This window comes from Brugia malayi (assembly GCF_000002995.4).
Source record: "Brugia malayi strain FR3 genome assembly, contig: Bm_v4_Chr2_contig_001, whole genome shotgun sequence".
Taxonomy (NCBI): Eukaryota; Metazoa; Nematoda; class Chromadorea; order Rhabditida; family Onchocercidae; genus Brugia; species Brugia malayi.
Window position 1 is genome coordinate 5,303,058 of NW_025062476.1, and position 24,092 is coordinate 5,327,149.

The 24,092-nt window shown below is 31.5% G+C and overlaps 2 protein-coding genes across 2 annotated transcripts; both read right to left on the reverse strand.

Moving 5' to 3' along the window:
* Window positions 1-675: 675 nt before the first annotated feature.
* Window positions 676-6,026, reverse strand: Bma-tkt-1 (transketolase, putative; the record flags this gene model as incomplete). The annotated part of the gene is made up of 11 exons (XM_001893493.1): window positions 676-851; window positions 1,089-1,308; window positions 1,448-1,613; window positions 1,689-1,841; window positions 2,924-3,141; window positions 3,596-3,778; window positions 4,446-4,521; window positions 4,845-5,037; window positions 5,179-5,248; window positions 5,493-5,699; window positions 5,820-6,026. 11 exons carry the CDS (start codon window positions 6,024-6,026, stop codon window positions 676-678), a joined length of 1,869 nt encoding a protein of 622 aa, XP_001893528.1.
* Window positions 6,027-7,629: 1,603 nt separating this feature from the next.
* On the reverse strand, window positions 7,630-23,399 carry Bm13792 (Type III restriction enzyme, res subunit family protein; the record flags this gene model as incomplete). The annotated part of the gene is made up of 45 exons (XM_043078495.1): window positions 7,630-7,747; window positions 8,131-8,291; window positions 8,422-8,601; window positions 8,952-9,081; window positions 9,313-9,464; window positions 9,730-9,898; window positions 10,037-10,092; window positions 10,289-10,423; window positions 10,655-10,766; window positions 10,919-11,044; window positions 11,388-11,520; window positions 11,809-11,953; window positions 12,273-12,386; window positions 12,674-12,816; window positions 13,009-13,129; window positions 13,238-13,349; window positions 13,516-13,722; window positions 13,951-14,033; window positions 14,201-14,323; window positions 14,416-14,513; window positions 14,678-14,849; window positions 15,049-15,205; window positions 15,677-15,770; window positions 15,890-15,987; window positions 16,213-16,409; window positions 16,484-16,597; window positions 16,880-17,054; window positions 17,196-17,397; window positions 17,653-17,781; window positions 18,117-18,222; window positions 18,450-18,641; window positions 18,847-18,912; window positions 19,089-19,269; window positions 19,451-19,599; window positions 19,882-20,043; window positions 20,378-20,518; window positions 20,687-20,772; window positions 20,878-20,992; window positions 21,138-21,260; window positions 21,514-21,652; window positions 21,730-21,929; window positions 22,186-22,317; window positions 22,598-22,723; window positions 22,910-23,039; window positions 23,332-23,399. The coding sequence occupies 45 exons, from the start codon at window positions 23,397-23,399 to the stop codon at window positions 7,630-7,632; spliced, it is 6,072 nt and encodes a 2,023-aa protein (XP_042934429.1).
* Between the last annotated feature and the right edge of the window lie 693 nt (window positions 23,400-24,092).

Here is a 24,092-nt window from a genome sequence, read left to right on the forward strand (position 1 = left end):
ATGTGATTCACTCCTGTTCTTCACCTTACGCAGATTCTTGAAGTGCACTTTTTAGTATTGATATCCTAATATTGTTACATTGAAATGACATTTGTTTGCTAATTCTTTTTCTTTTTTTGTCTCTAAGTCCTTCTGTTATTTTCTTTTCCTATTTGTTACTATTTAGTTCAATACAAGCAGGAGCATCAAAGCAATTTGATCCCTTATTATATAATGTGCTGATTGAAATTTCTGCAGATTTATTTTGGATGTAGAAATAATTTTAAAATAATAAGGACTTTATATAAAATAGGATTTAGAGTATTGCCATACTTACCTTATGTTGGCATTTATCCTATGACATGTTTTGTTGACTACTGTTTATTGCCCGTTGCAGAAAAAAGAATGTAAAAGTAACAAAAGAAACTTCAAAAGAGCATATCATTTAATGGATAAGGAATTCATAAAACAAATTCAGTGAATTAAACTGAGTGTAGAGAAAGAGAAATGAATGAATTAACGCCAGAATGCAATATTTAAATATTTGAATGATAAGCCCACATTACAAAATCACTGAAGTCGAATTAGTTGTTGTCGAAATGTCTTCCTTTTAAGATGAAGAAAGTAATTAAATGAAAAATAATTGCTTAAAAATTAAGAAGCACTTTTCGAAACTTTTTAAAGTCTTAAAATCATTTAATTTGGTGGATGAATGAATTGATGTACAGCATCAACAATACATTTCGCTGAAATTCCGTATTTTTCAAGTAGTACGTCCGATGGTCCGGAATGTGGAACATCAAGAACGAATAATGAACGAACGCGTATATCCTTCTGATCGGAAACAGCTTGGCATACGGCCTCACCAATGCCTTAAATAAAAAGAAATTTGTCGATATTTTTGACAAAATCGTATATCAAAAACTTTCTTTAGAAGTCCGGAATAAAACCGCGGTTCAATACCGTCATCAGATATTGCAGTAAATGATGCAGTTTTACAAATTCTACAATCGTAACAGCTGAGAAAACAAGGATGGACAATTCCCTTCTATCATAAAAGAAATTACATAATGATCTTAATTTAATATTCGAATAGTAGAAAGTAATACCTCCGGCTTGATAATGATCCTCCACTGTAATTATACGATTTTCTGCTCTTCTGGCCGATTTTACAATCAAATCTTTATCAAGCGGTTTAATTGTGAATGGATCCATCACAATTACTTCTACACTCTCCGACTGCAATTTATCTGCTGCTTTTTTTGCTTCATAAAGTGTAATACCTGCACCGATTATCAGTACTTTTGGTTTCGTTGCATCATGAACAATCTGAAATGAGAACAAACTGCATACTAATTACTGTTTAGCAAAAAAACAGAGAATCAAATCAATTAAATGCATCGTATTCAAAAAAGAGATGTCTAAAAGTTAATTTATATAATTAGAAAAGACAGCAATAATCATTCACTTTTCCTTTTCCAATTTCGAATTTCTCATCATTGCCATAGATAACTGGACAAGCAGGGCGTCCAGTACGTATAAATGCAATACCACGAGTATTGGCAGCCAATTCAGTTGCCCGCTCTGCTGCTACTGCATCAGTTGGATAGAATACGATAGATCCAGGTATAGTTCTAAATTTATTAATATAATAGTTAAAATTTTATGAAAATATAAGCGAAGAATTTAGCTATTCAAAATGAACATACCGAAACAATGCGATATCTTCTAAACCCATTTGTGACGGACCATCTTCCCCAATAGAAACACCAACATGCGAACCAACACATTTTATGTTTGCAAATGATACCGCAGCCATACGAAGCTGATCAGCAGCACGTGTGAAGAATGCAGCGAATGTGCTATAATTTAAGAAACTTACAAAATCATCAATAATTGAAAATCTGTGAGCACACCATGATCACAAACAACAGATTTCATAATATTAAAAATTAAGACACTAATTCAAATATCATTTGAAATTAAAACATAAACGAGGAATAAATTTCCATTAGTTTATTGATATCTAATTTTCATCAGTGGAGACCGCTGTATATTGCAAATTCCACACATTAATAAAATTATTCGGCTTTGAATGCAATGCATTTAATGCTTCGGAAATTTTTTCCTCGAAACTGCCCACTTCACAATTTTGCTTTTTTCCTTATTTTAAAACAAAATTATTTTATATTACTTTCAACTACTAAACTGCATGCAGTACTACCAATAAAACTAGACTACAAATGCAATTCTACTAAACATATATTACATGCACTTTTCCATACCAGTAAAAAATTAACTTTTGATAATAGCAAAAATAAATTCCCTTCAAAATCAAAAACAGAAAGAATTAAATTAGTTTTATGTGACAAAAAGTTGGGAAATGAAAAATAAATCGGCATCAATTTTAAAAAGATTTTCTAGATGCATAATTTCAATATCGCCTTGTTAATTATACAAAATTAACACTTATATATAATAAGAAATATAAGACTGCACACCGTAAACTTACAATAATGCCTTCAAACAAAGGCTATATGATTGGTTGCGTATACATGTATATATAACACGCTACAATAATATTGAAATTGAGAAATCTGAGAATAAGTAATGATGACTTTTATATTCTGATACTATAGTAAAATAGATAAAAAGCTTTGGTAATGAATATAACTCCCGAATATTCAATTAATTTTTTTAAACGGTTAAAAAATCGAGATGTGAACATTGAAAGCATAACTATGGAAAGAATTAGAAGGTATGCTGATGTATTGTTGAAAAGTGTATTTGATCATATATTGAATAATGATGGTAATATTAGTCCATGTTTTTAAATTGAACTTTAACTTTAAATGCAATAAGTTTGTTCCTCTTGAGTTTAAAAAATATGGAAGCTGAAATCAACTAAATCTTGTCTTAATTAAAAGTTATCAATAAAATAAACCTTGCAAATGGAATAGCACGATCACGACACTGCAAACCAACAGCGACTCCAACAAGATTTTGTTCCGCAATAAAGCATTCCACGAATTGTCCTGGATGTTTCTTAAGCAAATTCTCACTAAATGTTGAATTTTTGGTATCACCATCTAATCCAATTATTCGTGGACAGGCATCACCCAATTTTGCTAATGCTATACCATAAGCCTGGCGAGTTGCCACCTGAAATAGCCATCCATACCGATGAAAAATTAAGATAAATAAAGGAGTCTTTTGACACTAAGAAGGTTGGAATCACATGAACATCTATCTACCATATTTTTAGGTACGTTAGTCTTCTAACAATGGCAGTGCAGATTATGGATCATTTGTGCACCGTCAAAGTTTAAAAAATTGTGAAGTTTAAAAACCATAGCTAGCTTAATACTAGGAAGTACAATATGACCAAAAATCCATTACATGATTATATTTCTCCCAAATAATTGTATGATTATAGACTTAGTTTTGATAGATGTAGGTTGCATTCTTTTAGCAAGCAGAACTTCAACATCTGCCTAAATACAACCCGTACCTTGATCTGCTGCATTATTGGTCATCATCTTTTCTAGACGAATCAAAATTAATTTTAATATATCTGCTAAAAATACATACAATTCTAAAGGAATATAAAGAATACCTTATCACCAACTGTGTATTCTGGTGATGCCATTTTAATATGACCAATTGGTAGCTGAACATTTGGAGCATCATTTACTGGAAGATTTATTTGAAGTGTTCCGGCAATATCTGCTTTGTTCATAAGACGTTGTTCAATTGCCTCAATAGTACTTTCAGGCACTGGTTTTCCGTGCCAGTTATCCTAAAATAAAATCAAATAAATTACAAAATGAAATTAATATTAAATGTAAGATAAGCTGGAAATTGACAATGCTTGACGAGATATTAAAGCAAATGGTTGCGTCAAAACTGTTTAAAATGGCGAGTTACACAGCTATAAGTCTTCTTTTTTTTTTCTTTTTATTTACATATACTTATCGCATCAACTTCGATAATTCATTTAATATATATCTTATAATAAACTTGAAAAAGTTAATTCCGAGTGATTGTATTACGCTTGTACCTGGCCACCCAATCGTGATACAACATAGCAACATAAGTTCGTATCCCGTCAAACAGCCAACAATTATGATCTAGCAGAGAATCTAGGATATTCCCGGCAATTTATTCCTCCGGTCATAGCTGGTGCTCTGCTGTACAATATTTTAGTTTCAAACGACATCTACAAGGTCCCGAACCTCCTTTCGAGGAGTGATACTAATGGTCAAACTTGTCTCTACACTAGGACACCACTGCTAATCTGTTTAGCATTAAAGTGGCCTAAAGTAGTAGTTATTAAATTTGACAAAGCATGAATAACTATTGATTTTAAACTGGCGAACTAACTGGAACTGAACCCCTATAATTATTGCAGTAGCACAAACTGTTCAGTCATCAAAAGATTATATTTTAAAAATACGAAAACTTACTTCATCTTCAATTCCAATGATACCTTTTCCTTTGAGCGTTTTTGCAATGATGGCTGTTGGTCTATCTTTTGTTTGACTAAATAAATCGAAAAATATTACAATGAACTTCATTTCAACTACGTTTAATTCCAAATAGCAAGTAACTGTTTTAAACCCTCCACAATATTATTGCCAGAGTACAGACTTTAGCTTTGGCTTGTATTAACAGGATTCATCGCCTTTTGAAACTAGTAAAAAATTTTGAAATGTCTGATCAAGTGCTGATCTTATCTCTTACCGTTACACTGAAGTGAAATATCTGAAATTGTAAATTGCAGTATTAAAGTAAAAATTATACAAAATACATGTGAAAATCTTCTTTTTTTTTTTCATATTTTTTTTTCTAAATAAATCCACAACCGTGCAATGTTATACGCATTTAGTAGCTCTACGACATTACAGCCATTAACAACAACTGTATGACATCCAAATGACTCAAAGCGTTTTGCCATAGCATCAGCATCATGTCCTAGCATCGTCTGTTGCGTTTGTCCTAGACGATTCATGTCTACGATTGCAACCAAATTGTCCAATTTGTAGTATGATGCAAATGCTGGAATATTAAATATTCAAGTAATTGATTAATTTATTTTGTAATTTCTGATTAGCAACTTTAACGCTATTAAATAGCACACGACATATCGATTTTTCATCTAAATATCAAAAATCGTTACAATTAAAGAACAAAACATACCTGCAGCTTCCCACACCGAACCTTCAGCGCATTCACCATCACCCAATAGACAATATACACGATAACTTGCCTAAATTTAAAGAAGTTTTTTCAAGAAACAAATTTTGGTGAATAGGCAATAATCTGACTGATACTCTGTAAAAATCTCTGTAAAAACAGTTTATATGGTTAAATAAACAAGAAGCATGTAAATCTGTGAAAATGTCAAATGCCACCCTTCGATGTCTAGAAACCATAGATCTGTTATCTACTAAGCTAGCCAGATGATAAAAATTTCATAATCTAAGCATATAAGTGTGGTTCAAGAAGTATACATTATCAATATATTTTCCAGCATAAGCCATTCCTGCAGCACATGAGAGGCCTTGTCCGAGAGAGCCAGTAGCAACATCGATAAAGTCTAGTCGTGGCGTTGGATGACCTTCTAGATCACAAGTAACCTTCCGTATATTCATCATATCAGATGTTGATATATGTCCCGCTTGATGCCATGCAGCATACAGTACCGGGCATGCATGACCCTTAAATAAAAGAAATACTATTGCAATTTTTATGATTTGAAATCAAATCACTTACTGTTTATTTCCTACAATATCGTAAAAAACTACTCGAAAAAAAAAAAGAAAAAAAAAAAACAAAACCTTTGATAAAACGAAACGATCAGAAGATGGATTTTTTGGAAATGTTTTGTCAAACTTCATTTCATTAAAGAAAAGAGTTGCAATAATCTCCGCAGCTGAGCACGAACTTGTGGGATGACCTGATTTAGCTGCACAAGTCATTTTGATCGAATCAATACGCAGATGATTTGCTACATCATCCAACTGTTGAATATCTATTTTTCCCATTGTTGAATTTAGTAAGCGTTATTGAACTTCCTGAAATCTAGACATTTCTGTAAAACTAATGCAATTGCCCAACGCTTTTTCTACAAGCAAACCATATGAAAACGTTTCTTTATAAAATTAGATCTCCTGCATTAAAATAGTTTCAACCTATTAATCGAGTAAGAGATTTAATCCAACTATATTCCTTCTTTTTCACTTTCAAACAAAAAGACAACAAAAACCACCGTACATGAATTGGAAATAATTAAAGTTCAAAGATCATCCCATAGTATCATCATCATATGTCAAAACGTAGTTGAAGACCGATCAGACAATCAATATGTTTCAAAATGAATATGTCACATCTCAGAACTCTATCATATGTTACAGTGTACTTTAATCTTTTTTTCCACTTTTTTTTTCTACCCGATAAGCAGAATACTAAGAGTCCTTGAGAAAAGGTTATCATTTAATGCTATAACAGTAATCAACTAACCCTGATTGAATTTTTAAAAACTTAAAATAGCATGTAAACAGAATAATGCACAGTGCAGGAACAAGTCTGCAAAATGACTGGGTGGAAACATTTTAAACACACAGATACCACACGCAAATAACACCAAAACAAGAAAATGCACCGTTAACAATTAAAGACATATGAAAGGTCATATTTCATCATATGAAAAGTCTAAATTCACTGCCAACTAAATGATTACATAGCTGTCCCTAATTTTATTAAATGACAATGGTATTTCAAATTTTATTCATTTCTTATTTTTATTTTAATCTAATACTTTCAAGTTATAAGTTACATCAAAATTTTTTAAAATCAAATTCAAGTACACAAATAGTTCGCAATAAACATTTCTAATTTTTTATATAATATCTTCAAAATTTTTCAATTTATGACTAAATGAAAAAATTTATAACCAAGAAGCTATAAAAAACTACCGCCATTGTCTAAAGTTATTCTATTTTCATAAGTGAAATTTAGTTATAGTCCGTAAAACCTTCCAATAATCGAATCGTATTAAAGAAAGACATAATCTAATCAAAATTCAACAAAAAAAAAAAAAAAAGAAAGAAAGAAAGAAAGAAAAAACAAAGCATACATGAACAAAAATAGAACCTTAACGGTGCAATGTCGAATTTTGTTAAACTGCTATGTGACAAAACTTTTTATCACTTTAAAGATTTAAAGAAAAATATTCACATCACTTTACAAATTGTCAATTATTATGACATACATGCAGCATGAACATTCCTACACTGTAATTTTCAGTAGATTCTATTTGAGGTGCATTTCTTTAGAAAAAAAAAAAAAAGAAAAAACATAATCCAGATTATTGGAATATTTATTTTACAAGAAAAAATATCCCAGAAATCGGTCACTTCAGAAATCAGCTAGCTACAAAAACTTGCAAATTTTTTCAAAAAATCGCAAGAAATATACGAACTAACTACAAAATAAAAACTGAAAGACGGAATTATAAAATGAAGTGATAAAAGTGATAAAATGGAGTATCTATAGCAAATTGATAAGCTATCAGTCGGAAGAAAAAACAGCAGTGGTAAAATAGTATGATCACATTATTATCAGTGCTGCAACTTTAAAAGTTTTCATCTAAAGTATCGAATTATCCGACACTTTCTTTTCAACGATGTCGCAATGAAGATTGTATTCCTGATCGATGCCAATGTAAGAATCGGACATGATAAAAGTTGTAAAAATATGTCGACCTCTGGAAAGCAGAAAGCAAGTAACAATTCAATAAGCATAAATTAAAATCAATCCATGCATAAGCTTTTTTCTAGCTGACTTAAAATGTCGTATCACTCGTTGATAAGTTTCTCATAGTTGTCTTTCAATATCCATAGTATACATTACAAATTTCTCAGAATAAATCACAGGATTTTACATCAAAGGATATGCTAAATATGTTGCTGTTTTAAAACATTAACATTTCATTTGTTATGTGGAAATAATTAAAAAATTTGTAATAGAAAATCGTCAGCTATCTGGAAAATTGAAGTCGTTTTAGTACTCGTATCTCTCAGTTTCTTTGAAATGTGAAATTTTCAAAAATTTTGCACTTTTTTCAATCCATAAAATACGAAAACTTACAATCGTTTGGGCATCCTAAATGGAATACTGAGTTGCTTAGAACCGGTAATCGATAATTTTTTACAGCACAGTAATTCGCCTGTATCTTTCTCACCGATGATCACAATCCATCCAGCAGTTTTTTCTTTATGGAAACGTGGACAAAAGGCGTTCGTTTCAAACTAAAACATGGCTGTTTTATTCGGCTAGTTAATTTTTCTGATTGAAATAGAAACTTGTAATCGAAAACAAAAATACGCAAGAAAACGTATTCGTATAAATTTTTATATCTGATTAAAATTATGAACATACTTTATACGGGCCGATTAATTCGACAGTGAATAACATACGGTATAACATATCTGATTCAGCAGTTATGTACTTTGGCCATCGTTCATCTTGCAAATAATCGATTTCGAAAACCTGATTTGTATCACATAACACACATTTCCTTGGCTGTAATATTGGCCATTTTAAAAGAGTATCAACAGCCTGAAATTATAATATCACTAAGACAAATTCAGTACAGTTAGCAAATGTGATGAATAGCATAGATTTAGCAATGGAAGAAAAGCATGTAGTTATAACGAATGACAGAAAAAAGGGTGAGCTGAAAAGATAGCGCAGATTTTAATCACATATTTTTAATGGAATTATGGACTTAATAGTTGGTCTAGCTAGCATATTAATGCAGCTATTATTCACTTCTTCTTAAATATAATTTCCGCTCAACATTACCTTCTTCTAAGAAACTTTTTTCAATGATTCAATATTAGAACTAAAATTCCGAAAAGAAAAACATCAATATTACACAGATAAGAAATATTAAAACAAGCAAAAACCTCCGTTGCTTGAAATTCATCGATAACTGTCATGTCCAAAAGTTTCTTTATGGCCTTTTTCCTAGCCTGTTCGATATTTGCTTTATCAAGACCAAAGTGATTTTTTAATATAGGTATTGTTAAATCAGTCCTATAATCAACAGCTAAATTAATTTTGAGAAAAAAAAAAAAGAAATAAAAGACTTTTTTTAAACAAATAATATAGTCGTGCTTACTGTCATTGATATTTTCATTACTGGTAGACTAATCAAGATTTAACAATTTCAACTTAATCGAAAGCATAGCAAACCATCCAGTCCAGTGACATTCATACACAGAAAAAGTTGAAAAGTTTAGTGGCTTGGAAATATTTCGTACTTACCCAATTCTTTCGATAATTTCCTCACTGAAATGAGGAACGACCAGCAAGGGATGATCTGTGTGCCAAACAGCCTGAGCGATCATTTGCATCAAAATAATAACAGAAAGAGCAGTTGATAGCCACTTATGCAAGATACTTATATCCAACATTGCCTAATAAAATATTAACAATTTAAAACACATTTTAAGCTTGGAAAATTTTTTATACAATTCCTAATTTTAATGAACAATCATCCTAAGCACAAATTTAGAAAATATGTATTTCAAGTTAGTGACGAATTATAATTTGACTTCTAAATATCGCTTCAGTCAATTATTCGTTTCCATCTACTTCATAATTTAATGTCTCACAAATGTTCTCATAGTTTCAGTTTATTCAATAAACATACTTATTTAATAAGTTCCAAAAAATCATTACATTTAAGATACGAAAACACTGATCTAACATTGAGCGTTGGTCAGTTATGTAATCTGTCATCAGCTTTATATGACTTAAATGAGCTTCCAACAGTAGAAATGCCTTTGTATGTGAAGAATCCAAAGCAGCATCAACTGGCAATTTAAGTGGCATAATCTGTTGTAGATGACTGAAATTAATTTTAAAAAATAAATACAGGTCACTCAATGCCAGTTGTTGAAGCTAAACTATTCAGCAGAAACATAAAAGGAGTTAAGAACATATGTATCTGCGATGCGATATTAATAATTAGTGAAAGAAAACTGACCCATTAATTTGATCTTCATTATGTCGAACAGGTATCTCATCATATTCTGGGCAATCCTGAAATAGCTTTCCTCAATCTCTTCAGATAGTCAAAGAGAATCTTCCTGAACAGTATCATTCTTAATAAACAACTTAGTAAAAAAAAAATTCCTGTATTCTGGAAACAGTACAAGGCAACTCTTCATTGCATAGCAGCAAAATCCATTAATGGTTTATATAAATGCAAAATTAAAAAAAAAAAACTGAAACGTACTGCTAAAACTTTTATAAGCTCTTCTACCGTTGCTGTAGGCGTGAGACAACTGGCAAAAAATCGTACAGTTTTATGATTCAAATAATAAACGCTTGCGATAGCTCCAAGCGGAGCTGAAATAAGTGACTGCTCGTCCTGAAATTTGATATAGAAGATTAATTTAAAACAATATAAATAAATAGTAACACAATTCAAAATATCATATTTATAATACTAAGAAAAAGTAGAGAAATGCTAATTTAATTTGGTAAGGAAATTATATCCCGAAAATTTCCACTTTTCCAATACTCAAAACGATCATTTTCTATAAGAAAAAAACATTTCAATCTTCAAGAAGAATAATACTTTCTTGTGAAATAAACATACTTCATTAATGATAATACAGTTAGAAAGCACAAGTTCTTCAATACAATTATCAACCACTTCCACAAGGAATTGTGTTAGAGCTTCTGGTGTTGTATCCACAATACCATAATAACTGTAAAAAATAATATCAGATTTCGTTATTCACTTATATTCAGCTAGAACAAAGTAATATGTTTTTTACAACTGCACAACTTACTACAATTAGATCCAAATATCTTCCTTAAAAAAAGATGAAATCGAACTCATATAAATACAAATTCTTACCTTGGATTTGCAAAAAGACGACGATAAAGGTATGTATTAGCAATGTATTCCATTACATGTTGTTCTGAAGCAATAGTTCCAGCGTAAATTTCTGCATTTACATGATTTGGCAATGCCATGAGCAAACTGAAATGACAAGAAATGTCAAAGACAGAACGAGTAAGTTCTGATTTACTTATGTGCATCTTTTTTTATATATACAATCACTGAGAGCTATAAGAGAAATCCGACGTACAGTGTTTTAATGTATTTCAGTTGGAAGTAAAAGTAAAATTCTTTTTTATGTCTTTTTTTTTATGTCTTTGGAAGTAAAATTCATATTCCTTCCAAAGAAACAAAAGCTTAATAACTAAATATAGATAAAATTGAGAACTGGATCGATAATGTAATTTTATTCTCCAAAAACCAAGTGAGCTTATCATACAGGATAATAATTAAAAAAAAAAAAAAAGTATTTTCAACAAATCACCTTGACTCAACCGGAAAAGGTTCGTAGAGGAATCGTTTATAGAAGTTTTTCTTAATATCCTGAACATAAATAACAGCAACAGCAGAATCGTCAAACTGCGGCCGACCAGCACGGCCTATCATTTGCAAAACATCTAAAAGTTTAATTTCAATAAATTTAAAATTTTTTATCCTTCTCCTTAATTCTATTCTCCTTGATATCACGAGCCCTTGTACTTAATGTATTATACATATTAATTTCGGTTTATGAGAAATTACACATTATAATTTTTATACATACTCTTCGGGATCTTAAAATATACACATATTCTTAGAGATTTCAGATTGCTTATAATGTCTCCACATATCAGTTGAATAAGGTTTATATTGAACTAGATGACTTAAAAGAAATATTTTTTAACATAATAAAATTAAGCTCATACCTGTAACCGGGAAATCAATGTACTTATGAGTTTTCCCATCGTAATATTCGGTCCCTTTAACAACAACCAAGTGTGCCGGCATATTAATACCCCAAGCTAAGGTTGCTGTAGCAACCATAACTTGAATCTTTTTTTGAACAAAAAGCTGAAAATTATTTCCCCATAGAAGTAAATCATAAAAGAGATAAAACTTAAATATAATTTACTGTTATGGATTATTTTTCTGTTATGGAGGATTGTCTTTCTTTACAATGAAAATCCTTTTTTCCAACTAAATAAAACTTAACATCTATGATTTCGGCAATAAATCGTTCGAACACAAAACTTTTCATAACACAAATCTGTCACATGGAAATTGGAAAAGGGAGCACTTTTCTGTCTTTTACTCTTCTTAAATATCATAGAAAAGAGTATCGGTAAACACAAAACAAACAAATTTTAATAAAAATTTGTGCTCAAGATACCCGTTCAACAATGCTCCTTTCGTGCTGTTGTAAACCAGCATGATGCATTCCCACGCCGAATGGCAATGTTAATTTCAAATTCTCATCTTTCAATGTTGTTATTAATTGCTCAAGCTGCAAGGAAATCATTGTCAAGATACTTAAATAAAGAAGATTCTGAAAGTTCGACATTTTTTAAAATGTAATGCGCTACACCTTATTTTGATTAATTTTTCATTATTCAATTACTGCATAAACACTTTTTTTTTAATATTCCTTTCATGAATAAGGTAGATATCATTAAAAATATCAACTTGTTGGAAGTCGGAAAGTTATTTATATCGTCATGCCATACCGCAAGATCTAATTGATACCAGTTTTAATATATTGAAATATGAGATATAGATGAAAATTTTACACACTTCTTCCATATCCATATGAAGCCACTGTCGTGGGTCATCATCAGTAACGAGCTGCGAAACAAATGACATCGCAGTTAATCGTGTCTGACGTCGTGATGCCACAAATATAAGAGCTGGTTTACAGGGAGAATAACTTTTGATTGCTAAAAAACTTTGCTAATCAAAAAAAAAAAAGAACCAGATGAAGTCAAATAATAAAAAAAATCACGTAAAAAGACTAAAAAAATTCCATATGAAGATACAATCCTATTAAAAAGGAGACTGGCGATTTAACAATGCAAACTGATTGTTTAACAATGAAAAAATGGAATTTTTAGACAAAAAAAAAAAAACACCTTTAAAAGCTGGTCGATTCATTAAAGCCATTCGAGGGCAATAATGCTGACCTGGAAAACCAGCAATGTGCACCTCAATAGGTACAGGTCGCACGTTTGGTCGAAAATTGAAAAGACCAGCCTAAATTACTCTTTGTAAAAACGAGATTTTTATAATGTTTCAAGTGCTTGGGTTATCTATAGTATTCTAACAAGAAAAAAATCAAATTTATTAAATTTATCAGCTTACATCGTCAACACCTAACCATTCTGCCACATCGCCTGCATTAGCGAGAGCAGTAGAAAGGCCAACTACACGAACAGGATTGCGCGATCCCTCTTTTCTAGCCATCAGCTTTAATCTGAAAGAAATTCCTGAAGTAATTATGAATTTTCAACATTTCAAAATACAAATGTATAGGTATCTCTAATGACCAACCTTTGCGAATTTCAGATAATCAGGAATATAAAAATAAAGGAAATATTTGGGACCATCCATAACATAACATAGATCGTTATCCTGCCTACCTTGTTATAATTGCTTCCAATACAGCACCTCTTTCAACACCTAGAAGATGAATTTCATCGACAATTACAAGCGCAACATCTTTGACATATTGACGAATTTCCCAGCTGCGTGTTATACCATCCCACTTTTCCGGCGTTGTAATCACAATTTTGGCTGAACTCAAGCTGCGAATATCCGGTGAATGATCACCAGTAAGCTCAACTGTCCTTAAAATTAGTACTAAGCAGATCATATGTAAACCTTACATATAATGGAAATTAAAGTTCAAAGAATGATGCTTCCAGGAAGTACAAGCATCTTGTATACTATCTGAGAAAAGAAAGTAAATGACCAAAAACAGAAAACAGAAATACGGAAGTTAATTTCGATCTAGAGGAATAATAAACAGTTGTGCAAAAACAAAAAATGATAAATGAATCGGAAAAATACAAAACCTTATATTCAGCTTTCGAAACTTATCATCCCAATCAGAAACACGTTCGCGCACTAAAGCTTTTAACGGTGCAATGTACACACACTGCAAATAGCAATCCATTTATTCCTCAGAATAAAAAATAACCAAATCTTTAGGATAACCAATAATTTCAAATTATTTTACAAAATCTAAAATTTTATTTACTAGATTCCATTCGCAACAAAAATAAATTTAAAAAATCAATTTAAGCAATTCTTGATGAACCAAACCTTCTTAGCTGGATATTCGCGAAAAATACGATACATTGCCAGTTCAGCACAAAGAGTTTTACCGGAACCAGTTGGTGCGCCTATTAAAGCATTCTGATCTGTATTATACAAACAGTAGAAAACCTATAATAAAATTAGTTTATAAATTGTTTCACAAAAAAATTCCGAGGCCATTAAAGGCAGAGAGAATGAAAGGAAATGAATAGAAAAATAACCTGTGTCTGCACTGGATTAAAAAATTCGAAACTGTAAATCGACTGGAACGTCTCATTTTTCAAAGCCGTTAATGGTAACGGATCCAAATCTAGCAAATCTGTAATTTTGAGTATAGAGCTCGTTTAATTAATAAGAAACTAAAAAATTCAGCATAATAGTAAGACCCGAAATTACTAACGAAACCAATGTACTTCAACTGTACACAAAAAAAGAAGTGGAAGTTTAGATATATACAATTTGCCATGAAAGAAATAATCATACCCGTATGCGGACAATGTGAAGATGGCAAAACACAATTATGCATCGAAATGGGAACAACACTATCATCAACCACGTATCGATCACTTGCAACACGCACCTGATAATTGTGGGTTAATTGCTGATCTCTGATTGGCACCGTAAAAATGAGATTTTGTGGTTCACTGTTACGGACCTACAAAAGAAAAAATGAGTGCGAAAAAATAAATCGTATACAGTAGATGTTAAAACATGTGACAGAAAAATTTGCAAAAAAAAACACTGGATTCAATTCAAAAAATTTTTTGTCACTACAATATCAACTTTCGCTGGCTGTAAAAAATAATAATTTACAATTGAATAAGAGTTGAAAAGAGAAAAGATAATTTATAAACCTTATTCTTATTAACCACGATCTGATCATGATGAATGATAATGTTTTCATTGATATCCTCAACAAAAATCCAGAAAACTTGAACACCAGTTGAACCAAGAAAATGTTCATTCCAAATGAAATCTGGCGTTAAAATTACAGTCACTTGAATGATCGTGCTGCAAAGTGATCAAATAATTCATAAACTACAGATACTTTGGTGCTCAAATAAACATACCATTTATCATTTTAATTTTTTCGAAAACAATTTTACCAAGATTTTTTACCAAAATCCTCCAAAAGTCCTTTTTTTTTAATGCTCGCAAGCAAGAATGTCAATAATGTAAAGGAATTTTCGAAGACTGAGTTCTGGAAAAGTTCCTTTGGTTTATTTTACATTCTTTGTAATGAACATAAAAGTTCTAAAAGAAATATGAAAAACACAAAAGTCTTTTATATTTAATAGAGGGGCTATTTTTCATAGTAAAGCAAAACTTTCAGAAACTTATAAAAAAGATACTTGGTGAAAATACTTCAAAACAACTTTAAAATGAGAAATGACCACAAAATCAAACTAGTGGTTAAACTTTTTTACCCCAAAATCTGCAAAAATCATGCAGTTAAAAAAAAGCATGAGAAATATTACAAACTTTGTGACAGGCTTGACTGAAGCTTCCAAATTCATTACTGGCAACATGCGTACTGCTTCATACATTTTCTGCCCATCACAACTTAACATTGTCCCTAAATAAAACCATTTATGATAATGACGATTTTCTATTTATTTTCTGGCACATTTATTTGCAACCTTTTGCACTTAAGCAAATAGCAGTCATGAAAAAATAAGAATTGAACTTTTTTACCAAGTTCTTTTGCGCTCATCTCATAGAGTTGATAATGAGAAAGTTTTCGTCGCTCAATTTTTGGAATCCAGTCTGCTCGAATAAAGTCACTGAGCTGTCTACAACAGAAATTATAAAATCTGGTTAAAGAAACTGACTTACTAATTATTTTAGCATCAAGAATATAATCCTTCTTTTTTTCATATAATTGCTCAGAAAAAAATGTGAGTTAAAGAGATCGACCGCCAAATGAATGATATAACAGAAAAGTTGAAGAGACTAATCTGCAAAAGCTATAAAAAATTATAAAAGATGTGCGAAAAGCATGAAATTTAGATTCTTACCTCAGTGGTGTCTGAAATGACCACACTTGCTTATCAAAACATTTCGCCATAGCTAAAGTTGCATTAGCTGCTTGAGCCCATCCCTTTCTCAAAGTTATTTCAAACATTGCACGACATAGTCGATCACAGTTCTGTTGAATAAACATTGACTCCGAAACCAATGAATAACTTCCAATGAAAGCTCGTGAAATATGGGCCTACAAAAAATCATGGCTATCCATCATCCACAGTCTGATATTTCTGTTACGAAATAATTAACTTCATTATTTACCTGGATTAAACAGTTTATTTTTCCCGGTACAGTTGCTAAAGCACCTCTTTTCAACCGCAAAGGACAGGAAGTTTGTACAAGTTCCTCCAATTCCATCATTTCTTCTTCTCGCACCTTAATCAAAAGAATATTCCAATTAGTAAAAATAAACAAAACAATTTTGAATAAGATACAGAAGAATGATTTTATTGGATTGTTAAAATTTGTAGATATATCATTCATCTTACACTCGCAGGAAGAGAATTTTTAACCGATTTTATATGTAAGGAAAGGTATTTTAGTGGATTAAAATGACTAGCTATGAACTTTTGAACAGACTACCATCCGAGCTATTGCAATAAATGAAACAGTTACTCTATTAAATCTTAATTACTTTATTAAACCTTAATTTACGACCTTGATTTGATCAAATTCTGTTGCTGATGCAATTAACGATAAAATCATATCGTCACTCATGAATGCTTGCAATTTTATTCCTCCTACTCCATTCATAAATACTTCAATTGTTTCATATTTCATGTAATAATTTGAAGCTATTCGCCCAAGATCTGTTGATGCCACGTAACCATTTCTAAAATTATTTCTACAATATTCCATATTACACTTAAAAAATAACCTCATCATAATCTATATGAACCATTCTGTTTTAATTAGGTTTTGATGACAATATTCTTGGTGAATTAAGAGAAAGAATTATAATATTAAAACTTACATACTATCAAACCTAATCATTTGATTTTTGTCCAATTTCTCAGCTGCTTCCGTCATCATTTGTGTTAAATACTCATATAAATCAGGGTCATGCTCTAACTGACTCCGAGGTATTCCATATGCAAGGGGATTTAGTTTAGCTCGAATAAAAAAATATGTATACTTGAGCCATTCGACCGCTTCAGGAATACTTGACACCGTCCCTGGAACGTCACAGACACTCATTTTCGTTCTCAATTCAAAAGTACGATAGAAATCAGCAGTTACAATAAACAGAAGAAAAAATCCCGCTTGCAACAGTTTGATATTAAGTTATTTCCGAAGTAAATTCATTAATCCTAACTAAATAAGCATAAGTGACAAAAAAATTGGGTGAAGTAATAAAACTTTAATCAACAAAATCTTTTTTAGTATCTCGCTGTAATAATATTTAGGATATCAATAAACAGGAAATGGACCTAAAGAGATCTCGGCATTTAGATTATCGTAAATTCGCGACATAAACTGGCTTTCAATGGGCGCTTGACGAAGCAGCATATTTAAGTACTGCAGCATACTTTTTTTCCATGTAATGATTACGCCATGTCCTATAATTTGTTCGCATGATAAATAGATGAAATTCTAAAAATTAGCACTACAAATTCAATACAGATTCCTATCAGACTATATCAGAATTGCATTGAATGAGTTGTAAATAATTATAATGTAGCCATTCGATTACTGGTCAGTTCTTGTTGACTGAAAGCCTTATTCATTCAATCAAAGACGACATATATATTGTTTAGCAATAAACGATACAATGTTAATGCGGCATGTCTACGCTGAAGAGAGTTTTAACAGGAGCAACATTTGACTATATTACAGCACTGCAAAATATATAGCCTATAGAATTCCGTAAATATCACAATGATTCATTATTTACCTGAACTCTCATATTGTGGACGACCAGCTCGACCAAAAATTTGTTGCACGTCGAGAACACCTATATCACTGAAACCGCCTTTCTGAACATTGAAGATTTCAGTCCCCTAAATGATTTTGCTCGGGTTTGTGAACATCTTACAAATCTTGAAGTTTTTGTTTCAATACATAAACTACATATATATATATATATATATATATATATATAGCACTTTTAAACTTTTAAAGCTTGCACTTTTAAACAATAATTTTCAATGACTTAACATAACACAGTAAGAAAACTTAAAATCCAGGAAAGAAGTAAATAACTCTAAATGAACAATGGAAATCTTACTCGAATAACAACAGCATGTGCCGGCAAATTGATACCCCAGGCAAGAGTTGAAGTGCAAAAAAGCACGGTAATATGTCCATTAGCGAAGAACTTTTCAGTCATCAAACGTTCCCGGCGTGGTAAGCCAGCATGGTGAATACCAAAGCCAAGGCGAAAAAATTCCGCTAACATACCATTTCGATAGTTTTGAATCTGAAAAAAAAATATAATTCCTTTATTTGATCTTAGCTTTCGACTGCATTTTTGTGGATTTTATTGCTACCATATTACCAACGGTAAGCTTGCCACGGTTGTTTATTCTGTTAACAAAATAGATTTACTCAAATATTCATTCATTTATTACTACTGCAACAAATATCTTCTAAAACATGGATGAAAAAGAAATTTTATGAATCACCGATTTCATTGCATTAATGTACTGCACTGAACCATTATTTGTAGGTAAAAAATGACTCAATTCTCCCTGAAAAGATTAACAAAGATTTAAAAAAGTATTTGAATAGATTAACAAAAAGTATTGGTTACTTGGAAATCATTAAAATATTTGAAACTATTAAAAGAGGACCTAACGACACAACATATTAAAAAGTATTCGAGTTTGATGCTGTGTATAATATTGAAGAACTGCAGGAAAGAAACCCTTTTTGCAGCTTCATCTCTGAAGGTTGTCGCTAATTTTGTAGTAGCATTACGGGCTGTTACAAAGACAAGAACTTGATGTCCTTTGCTCACAAACTGATGCACTTTGTCGTAACACACTTCGTCCATTTCACGCATTATATCTGGTCCCATATTTCGTGGATTACGAACACCAATAAAACTAAAAAGAATGTCGTAATATAATCCATAAATGTCGCACTAGTAAGGATTCAACAAATTGGGTGATTTATTACATATTACATCAAAAGTTTTCGTACAATTTAATGTATTCTATTGCAATATTTGTATGTTTTGATTTTTTGCATTTTAATTTTCTAATTTAAAATTTTAAAAAACTTTACGTTTGTGAAAGTGGAACCGGTCGAAAGCGGCCGTCAAAGAAGAACATCCCTTTATGGGGGTTTACACGCAAAAACCTTGCAACATCGATATAATTTGGTAGCGTTGCAGAAAGTCCAATAATCCTAACACATTGCTGACTCATTTCCACCTGAAATTAGGAGCGTAATCCAGTAATTTAAAGTTAAAACAATTGCAATAGAATATAATGTTTCTACAGGTAATCAATGTCACTACTGACAATTATACAGAATCAATAAAACAAATTAATAAGACAAATATAATGCAAATTTCATCAGAAAATAAGGCAAGACTTATATAGTCCAATGGATTTTATAGTTGCATCACTTTTAATAGCTAACAGTTATAAATTATAACATATAAAAGATTAAAATTAAAATTAAAAAGAAAACGCAAATAATACACGTAAAACCTGTCGAAGTGTTCTAGCAACTATGGTTTCAATTACCGGTCCTCGATCATCGTGTAATAAATGAATTTCATCTATAATCAATAGCCGTACCATTTTTGACAGTGGTAAATCGATAGCTTTTCTCGTCACAACATCCCATTTTTCTGGAGTTAGGACAAGCATCTAAATAAATACTTCAAACATAAATTTCTGTCACGTGAAAAAAAATTGATAATTCTTCCACAACTATTACTAGTAACATGAGTACAAGCCATTGAAGTAGACTTTCTAGTGCTGAATGGCAAATGCATAAAAAATGGACCAATAAATAAACTGAAAAGGTACCTTTAGGTTTACCGTCAGCATACTTAAAGATGCCAATAATTTCACTATAACTTTTTTTTTTCTTTTATTCTCTCAACCGTCTTCAAAATATAAGTATATTTCCTTCGTTTAAATATTACATCTACCCGTATTTAGTTTCAATTTCTCGAGCTATAGAAAAATGTCTCTCCACCTGTGTTTCGGCAATTTGTTTCCTTGAAAGTGTTGTGTCACCGGTTAATTCACGTACATGTAAATTTAGTGGAGCTAATCGCTTAGCAAAATTCATCGTCATTTCAGTTGCCAGTGCTTTCATTGGTGCGATATAAACAATCTGTGACAGTTTCACATAATGCAAACATAGTGAACAAATTTTCAGATGCAATGAACTTCACAAAAGGATTACGATGTAACGATAATATTTTTGATGCAAAGAACTGGATTACTTTTATAAGCATCACAACTGTAATTTGTGTTATTTTATCAGTTAACCAAGCCGTACTTTGAAATCATTTTTGTGAATCACACCATTATCCATGTAAGCATGTATCGTGTTTAATATTGCCAATAGTGCAATATTCGTCTTACCTAAATTTTTGGCACATTAGTTCAAGTTCGTCCTAATTACAGATATTAAAACTTGTCAGCCCTTCTGGATGGGTCTACAACAAATGTAAACAAACATTATCACACCTGCACCAGTTGGAGCACAAATCAACAAATTTTCTTGTGATTTGTAAGCTTGCGTAAACACCAATGATTGAATGACATTAAGTTTTTCGAAGCCAATAAAACACTTCTTTCCTAACTGAAACCACAAAAAATATCAAATTCTGTACAAAATAGGAATTGAACCAACAAAAAATACAAACATTTTTCTAGGTGCATCATCTAAACAAATTTTGATGAAGCAAAACGTATTTCTGCTAAATAAATAAAAGAATATCTCCGACCTCATCAAAATCCTCGATATTAATTTGTTGCACTGCTGTGACCTGAGATCTATCCATTGCAGGAACATAAACTTCTTCATAAGTGTCGCGAATTACACGAGAAGAATTTGCCGGTAAACATCGCTTAAAAAATATATAGTTAAATTCACATCATTCTAGCCTTTCTTTTCTCTTTTAATTAGGTGACAACTCCCACTAGGCAAAATAAACCATGAAAAACAATTAACTAGTATGCCCAATATTTTAATTACGGGGTTTTAGGACTTACTTAATTCGGAATTGCAGTAATTTGTAAAATAAAAGGAAAGCCTGCCATACTTCTTCCTTTACCATTTTTTCGCATAAATATAATTACGTATTACTGAACAAACAAAACCTTTGACCCGTCAACAGTGATAAAAATATGTTCGGATTCGGTTAACGCATCGTATACATATGGAAAACGTTCACGTGGAATAGTTCGTCGATTTTCATGCAGTGTTTCCAACCACCGTTCCGCCTCCAGTTCTTGAAACCTGGCATAAAAGTAAAATTTAATGTGTCCCACGACATCGAATTACCACTGAAAAAAGATTTTCCTCAGAAAACAAACCTCTCTTTAAGCATTTCGTTTTGGACCTGTTTCAACTCAAGCTTTTCACTTTCGCTTAGATTTTGTGTAATTTTATTTAGCTGTTTAGCAGCACGTTTCTGCTCTCGCTTTGCCATTTTGCGCATGTTTACATCGGCATTTGACTGAACTATTACCTGTTGACAATACAACGGCTGTTCCCTTTGCTTTTGTGATTGTTGCTAAATTTGATATGAACTGTCAGGGCTTTCTCGAAAAATTTAAAACAGAATTTTTGCTTAAATTTCAAATTAGATGAAAATTGTAATAGTCAAAAATTTTAAATGAAAACTTCTATTTATTATGTTATTTGCGGCAGCAAGCAGACAATCCTTGCAAATTGTAAAGCTTCAAATACTAGAAAAGAAAAAAGAGTTTATCTCATTATTTCCTTAAGACAATTAAATAAATTGAACTTTTTTCATATCAGTGTTATACCAATATTCTCTCCAGTTTCGTAGTTTGAGCAATATCCTGACGAACTGAGTTATAAGAATTTAACAACTCCTCTCTCGATGACAATATTTTGCTAACTAAATCAAACTGCTCAAATCCAAGTAAATCGATAAGCTGGAAAAGAAAGAAGTCAATTACTGGACTAATTAGTCTGCAGAAATGAAGCAGCATTTTTCAGTCAACTATTTCCAATCGCTGTGAAGTACAGAAAATGAATTCAGATTTTGGCACAAAATTCTGCATTAGAAAAATATACGAAACCACTCTGCTTCTACAGTAACCTCATATCTCAGCACTGTATGAAGTATCTGTTGCAGACCAAAGCACTACATGCTTGCAAAATGTAAATGCTTCCTTCTTATAAATTCTGTCCTGTTTTGAAGAAAGGATGTACTTCGCCTTGTATATCGTCATCTTCATTTGGAGAACGCAATAAATCAAATAAATGCCGACTGACTGATTCTGGGTCGTCATAAATTCCGTTGATTGCCGAAATAATATCGCCACTTGTCATAATCTCCTGATGATTTTATATTTTATAAAAACATTTCTACCATAATTTGACCGAAATGCATCAATTGTTCACAGTTGTTGTCACAAGTAAAGTTATAAAAGATAACGCGTCACAATTTATAAAACCTTGGAGGAAAATATCCACTACAACACTTGAAGAATAATGGAAAAGAATTAGTCCACTCATCAGAACCTTTGATGAAGATGGTGCATTATTGATGGTGGTACTGGGAATTGTTATAACGGTATCATCAGATTGTGCAGTGCTAGAATGAAGCGCTTGTTCGACGAATCGTTTTCTCCAGTAGACATGTCGTGTCGTACTAAATTATCTTTGCAAACCCGTTAAAATCAGTGTATATAAAAAGCGACGAAAACTTATAAAAAGTGAATGTTTAGAACAAATTATTCCTTTTGTCTAATAACTTTAACACATTCATGATAGGACTAATATTCTTGAAAAAGGTTTTTATTAAACATTTCGAAAAACTTCACATTAATATCTAACATTTAATTGTTGTCATCAATAACAGTAGATAATAATAGTAACAGCTCTTCCAACATCGGCTTTCTGACTTTCTGAATATTTTATTTTCGAAATGTTTATTAACTAACCGTGGACCATATTCGTCTGCAGGAGGATTTATCGTGCCTGTGCTATATTTTTCAACGAATTCTTTCATACTTCACTGCAGCTTTTTCCTATAAATCACTTCATGATTTTCTTAAAACTTACCCTTGCAGTAAACCGTAAATAATAAGCACTTCATATTATAACTGATGAAGACATCAATAAGTGAAGGTCTATCGCAATATTGTTCTATATAACATTTAGCAAAAAAGGTGCCTATAAAATCCCAATGATCGGAGTACCCCAAAACCATTGTCTTGTTTGTTTTGTTTCACTTATAAACTTCATGAAATGCAAAACTGCTTTACATTACATATACAACCTTCTGCAATGCAACTATCATACAATTAGCTTCTCTATATCTGCGTGCAAAACATTTCTGCCCCTCAACAACAACTAAGAGAAGTCCTATTTGCATTAAGTAACCACTAAGTGATAACATAATAGGGTCATCGTTGCACAGTATTACTCCGAAAATTTTCAGCAAACCATTGGAAAACCTTGGGTTTGCTAATGGTTTGCTATATAATAGGATAATCTCGCTAGAAAACTTTGTTTGATGTTTTTGCGGTTACAATGAAAATATTAGGCTTTTTACTTGTTTAAATTATATGGGCCTATTATTAGCTTCTTTCTGTAGATAACGAATGAATGGGAGTTTAGAGTGGTCTGATAAGGCTGATGTAAATGTAGTATAAGGATTCTGATATATTAGCTATCAGATAGTTAAGCCAGGAGGAAAAGA